General features: G+C 37.8%; 1 protein-coding gene across 1 annotated transcript; it reads left to right on the top strand.

Moving 5' to 3' along the window:
• Positions 1-375: 375 nt before the first annotated feature.
• On the top strand, positions 376-4,974 carry odf3l2a (outer dense fiber of sperm tails 3-like 2a). Its single transcript, XM_056234576.1, has 4 exons — positions 376-795; positions 1,817-1,927; positions 2,524-2,637; positions 4,080-4,974. The coding sequence occupies exons 1-4, from the start codon at positions 747-749 to the stop codon at positions 4,565-4,567; spliced, it is 762 nt and encodes a 253-aa protein (XP_056090551.1). The 5' UTR covers positions 376-746; the 3' UTR covers positions 4,568-4,974.
• Positions 4,975-6,260: the final 1,286 nt, after the last annotated feature.

The following is a 6,260-nucleotide window of genomic DNA, read 5'->3' as shown; positions in this document are numbered from 1 at the left end:
CTTGTTACACGTGTTACATGTAGTTACTGTAACTATAAATTGTGCATAATTACATGCAACTAATCCCAAACCAAACCCCAATCCTAACCCTATCCCTACTGTGCGTACATATAGTTAATTATTAATACTCAGTACTTAAATGTATAATTACACTGTAACACAGACACCTTAAAATAAAGTGTAACTGAATTTTTTTTAATCTAACGTTAATAAATGCTGTAAAAAAATGCTTATTGTTAGTTAATGCATTAACTAATGTTAACAAATCAGACCTTATTGTAAAGTGCTACCAATATTTTTATATCACAAGTTGATGGAATGAAGTACAGAATATCTCTTAGTGTTTACACTTCTTCAGGCGGCTATTAATATATAATCTTGTTACCTCAAAGAATAAAGTGGATCTATTAGTAATTTCACACAGTTGTTGACCGTCTCACATTGTGTAATTAGTTCATTAGCTGTCGTTTACACATAAGTTGCCAAGGTGTAACTGTAGGTGTCCTTTGTAGTCAGTGATGGATGTTTGGAAATCTGTTATGCGTAAAGATATTGAGATGGAAGTTCTTGAAGCCTGGACAAGGGTAAGGTTTCTTGTGCTTGTAAGATTCATTTATAATTCAGGCCGCAGTTGTATTTCTCCAGTGTGTCTAAACTGAAACTTCAACCTTTACTGGACCTCCTTGAGCACTCTTGCTGCCGATTTTGCTGTCAGCTCTTTAAGCTAGGCAGAAAATATAAGCGGCATGGGGGAAGTGGTGAGACGGCGGCCCATCATTGCTGGCAGGGAACGAGGTAAGTGTGTGACCGCTCTTTTCAGTAGATTCATTTGTACAAATGATTGTGTCGAAAGAATTATTCAGCAAAGCGAGGAGATCTGACGATTTATTTTAGCGCAGGGCTCTGTAAGTAGTTCAAACATGCTTCTATTTGGCTCTTGAGAGTGGATTGGCAGTTTGATGAAAGAAACTGTCAGTTAGGTCTTTTATTGCAACACCTGCTTGTATCATTCTGAGAATAGAACCTCTTTTGTCTGTTCTTTTTTTTTTGGCCAAAGCTTTAAAAAGCTTGTGTGACATTTAACTGTGTAAAAAAAAAAAAAAAATCTTTAAGATTTCAAATGAAAGTTTACAGCCAAGGTTCTCCTGGACTTTAGAAATGTGCACAGCATGTGTGACCTTTTATGTCTCACATGAATCACATTCCATAGTTTTATTTTAGATTTAATAAAAAGAGGAAGTGACTATGAGGAACATAGCTAGCAGATGTATAACTTATATTGACTAACAAAATTAATCAGCCTGTAGCAGACACATTTTTATCTGTAATAAGTCATTACAATGTTATTTTAGTATTATTTATAAACTATTATAGTTTTTTATTAATATTTTGAATTAGCTTTTATTTTTATATTTTGGGTTTTCATTTTAATTTTTAGTACTTTTATTATGCACCTTTGTCATTTTTTATTACTATTATTTATTTCAGTTTTAGTTTTTATTTATTTCCAGTTTTCCATTTTTGTTACAACATTTCTAATTTTCATTTAGTTTGTTTTTAATCTTTATTTAATTTAATAAAAATGTTTTTAATCGTTCTAGAGTAGTGATAATAACCCTGTTTATAAATACAACCATCATTTCTTTATTATTTACCTTTATTTTACCAGGAAGTCCCAGTAGTAACATGACAAGTTTTCTCTTTTTACCCCATATAATGTTCACTAATACACATTATTTTCCATTCATTGCCCAACACAATTCCAGTAATAAATGCTAAAAGGCTCTGCACACCTTGTTTTTGTTTATGCCTGCAGGGCCCGGGCCTGGGCGTTATGCTCTTCCGCCCACTATCGGTTACATAAACCATGACTACACCAAACCCAGCAGCCCGGCCTATTCCTTCCACAGCCGCATGAGCAGCAACAGTGAGTGACATAACATGAAATCAAACACTTCTCACACTGACAGATGACATGATCCACTGAACTAATGCTGGGTTTAATCACTTGAGAATGCTTTTAACATGCTTGTTCATGCAGAAAGTACATATATATCAACATGGCACTTATACGGACTGATAATTTTATAGATTAATTAGTGTCTACATTGTAGTACTGAAATAGTAGGTGGATTTACACACACAGGCACACACTTACACACCTAATTAGTGACATGTAACACTTGTTTGGAAGGAATTGGAGGGGATTGAGAACACCCAGTTTGATCAAAGTATTATTTAAAAAAAAGTCTCACACATCTGGACTTTATATCACAAACAACGGCATGCAATAAAATGATAAATGTGATTTCTCTGGCATATTAAGCTAATAAAATCCACATGCTTGATTTTGATCCATATGTTGGATTTTAATTAATGTTAAATAGCATTTCTGGTGCTCAAACGCAGCACTAGTCACTGCAGGGAATGCTTGAGCCTTATAAATTCGTGTTGCTTTGCATGTCTACAAAATGTAATTCAGGAAATTCTGGTGTGTTTTCCTGTAATGTTGCTTTTGAATAGTGGTGTCTGTGGATTCCAGTCCAGGGCCGCAGTATCATGTAGACGGAAAAATGACACGCTTTGGCAGAGACGGTACCCCGTCGTATTCCATGCTGGGCAGAAAGAAGAAGACAGGTGGGGTTTCGTCTGATCTGATCTGATCATGTTTTCACCTTTTTTATTAAACATATGTTTATTATTTTATCCAGGACCTTTTCGTAACTGAAAGTTAAAAACAAGTCCAGGTCTGGTTATATTCATTTAAAAAGAACACAACATGTCAACCAGTTTTACTTCTTTAATGTTACATATTTCTGAATAAAACAGGATATTCAATAGTCCATCTGTCAGATTGCGGAAGTAGAAAATCACATTAGTTTTCTCCGTAAAGGAAATCAAAGATAACTTTTTTCTTTGATTTTTAAAGATAACCTTTACTGTGAGCTATGAGGTTTTTAATGTATATGTTTTTGTTGAAGCCAACAGCGGACATTAATTCAACTTGTTAAATAATCGTGTTAAACAGCAGATTCTCTCACATGAAGGACAACTGCGAATGACGTAATAGTCACTGTCCCTATATGCTCTCAAAATAGTTGTATGTATTTGTCTCTGTATGTGTTTGTCTTTTAGTCCGATTTTCAAATACTGTTTTCTTCAAATCAAAGTTTGTAATGTTGATTCACCCTGTAGCTGGTTGGTGTGGTTCATGACTTATAACTCTGTAATAAAGACTTTTTTTAAAAATCCCTATGGGAAAGATGAATGAGAAAAATACTTGATTTGATTCATCTGTGATTGGTTGCATCATGAAAATGGGCATTGCCAGGAGGGGTTGAAACAGAGAAATTATTAATGTTTCTTCCTTTTTCAATAATTTGCACTGATGAATCTTGCACAATACGAATGGTAATGTGTATTTAGAAAGTAAACAGCATTATATGTCATGTTCACTTTACACTGTGTTCCAAATTATTATGCAAGTGACATATTAGTAGGATTTCAGTACAATAAACATTCAGATGTTAGTTTTTTTAGAGCACAGAAGAACTCGTTCAGAAAAAGGCTTATAAAGGAAAGTTTCTGTGCTCTAAATCACTCGCAAATCTTTTAATAGTTTGATAATCTCTATGCAGTTTTTGCTCAATATTAGTTGTTTTCATGCCTTTTGCAAGACATTGCACCATTTGATGCTTTTTATCTTCAGAAAGATCTTTCTTCTTCCCCATATATTGCACGAAAATTGCTTAATAATGTGGAACCTCTTTCAGTAGGTTTTCCATTTACCTAAAAAGACCAGGCAAACTACTTAACAAACCAGTTATCTAAAAATATAAGATAGAAATAAAACAAACAGACACTTTCTTTGAAAAACTAAAACTAATATAGACAATATATAGCGTTCAATTGATTTTTAACAGATTTGCAAAGAGTACCTAAAAACCATACTTGAGTAAAAGATGCTTTCTTTGAAATCCTACCTGTCACGTGCATAATAATTTGTAACACAGTCTAACTGCAGCGAGAAGGCATACACAATCATATAAAGCAGTTGTTGATTCTCTGTTTCTGATCAGTGGATACATTCCAGACTCCTGGACCAGGAGCCTACAGTCCTGAGAAAGCTCCACCTTTGAGCTTTCACCACAGACCTCCGTCTTACACCATGGCCTTCCGCACACGCTACCGCAGTGTGGATCCTGTGCCCGCCCCCAACAGCTACACCTTACCCAACCTCTTCGGCTCCCACGTCCCCCACAAATCCTCCAGCGCCAGCTTCACCATGTCAGCACGCAGGAAAGCAGGCGGTCCATCGGAGGATCTGTCCATGACCCCAGGACCCTGCCGGTACAACAGCACAGAACCGAGTGTTTACCTGAACAGACAGCCTTCTTTCTCCATGCAAAGCCGTCATAATAATGCCATCGATGCCACGAGGAAGCCTGGCCCAGGCACGCACAGCCCAGAGAAGGTGACGGCACACCTGCCTCGTGCACCCTCTTTCTCCCTGGGTGTTCGTCATTCCGAGTTTGTAACACCACTGATTGTTGACGTATTAGACTGAATTTATGCGCTGCTTTGTTGGCACCTATAAAAACAGGATTTAGCTGTTTACATGTCAATGAATTATGTTAAAAGGGAAACGCTAAAGTGAAGTATCTGGAACAGTCACAATCTTGGCACTACCTGGCATCTGATTTTGTGCAAAGAGATGAGTATAAGAAGTATCTTTCAGTTTCATTCATATCAATTGTTTTCTTTAAAATGAATATTTCAGACACACAAACAGTCTGTCATCCTTTACTCACACTCAAAACTTGACCTTCATTCTTTCTATCATGAGAAGTTTTGAACTGGTCAAATCAGTAATTCGTCCCCATGCAATTTCGATTAATGTGCATTGGATTTTTTTTTTTTTTTTGGGTGAACTATTACTTTAATTATATTCTGAATGGTTTTATAATAATCGTTTTTGTTAACAAAAAAAGCATAACAATTAACAATAATTTTTGTTCATTGAAATAAAGCTGAAATTAATAATAATATATATATACACTCACCGGCCACTTTATTAGGTACACCTGGCCAACTGCTCGTTAACACTTAATTTCTAAGCAGCCAATCACATGGTGGCAACTCAGTGCATTTAGGCATGTAGACATGGTCAAGACAATCTCCTGCAGTTCAAACCGAGCATCAGTATGGGGAAGAAAGGTGATTTGAGTGACTTTGAACGTGGCATGATTGTTGGTGCCAGAAGGGCTGGTCTGAGTATTTCAGAAACTGCTAATCTACTGGGATTTTCACGCACAACCATCTCTAGGGTTTACAGAGAATGGTCCGAAAAAGAAAAAACATCCAGTGAGCGGCAGTTCTGTGGGCGGAAATGCCTTGTTGATGCCAGAGGTCAGAGGAGAATGGCCAGACTGGTTCGAGCTGATAGAAGGGCAACAGTGACTGAAATAACCACTCGTTACAACCGAGGTATGCAGCAAAGCATTTGTGAAGCCACAACACGCACAACCTTGAGGCGGATGGGCTACAACAGCAGAAGACTCCACCGGGTACCACTCATCTCCACTACAAATAGGAAAAAGAGGCTACAATTGGCAAGAGCTCACCAAAATTGAACAGTTGAAGACTGGAAAAATGTTGCCTGGTCTGATGAGTCTCGATTTCTGTTGAGACATTCAGGTGTTAGAGTCAGAATTTGGCGTAAACAGAATGAGAACATGGAACCATCATGCCTTGTTACCACTGTGCAGGCTGGTGGTGGTGGTGTAATGGTGTGGGGGATGTTTTCCTGGCACACTTTAGGCCCCTTAGTGCCAATTGGGCATCGTTTAAATGCCACGGCCTACCTGAGCATTGTTTCTGACCATGTCCATCCCTTTATGGCCACCATGTACCCATCCTCTGATGGCTACTTCCACCATGTCACAAAGCTCTAATCATTTCAAATTGGTTTCTTGAACATGACAATGAGTTCACTGTACTAAAATGGCCTCCACAGTCACCAGATCTCAACCCAATAGAGCATCTTTGGGATGTGGTGGAACGGGAGATTCGCATCATGGATGTGCAGCCGACAAATCTGCGGCAACTGTGTGATGCCATCATGTCAATATGGACCAAACTCCCTGAGGAATGCTTCCAGCACCTTGTTGAATCTATGCCACGAAGAATTGAGGCAGTTCTGAAGGCAAAAGGGGGTCCAACCCGTTACTAGCATGGGGTACCTAATAAAGTGGCCGGTG

This window comes from Rhinichthys klamathensis, unplaced genomic scaffold (assembly GCF_029890125.1).
Source record: "Rhinichthys klamathensis goyatoka isolate OS25496 unplaced genomic scaffold, OSU_Roscu_1.1 h1tg000398l_1, whole genome shotgun sequence".
Taxonomy (NCBI): Eukaryota; Metazoa; Chordata; class Actinopteri; order Cypriniformes; family Leuciscidae; genus Rhinichthys; species Rhinichthys klamathensis.
This window is presented reverse-complemented; position numbering and strand designations above follow the sequence as displayed.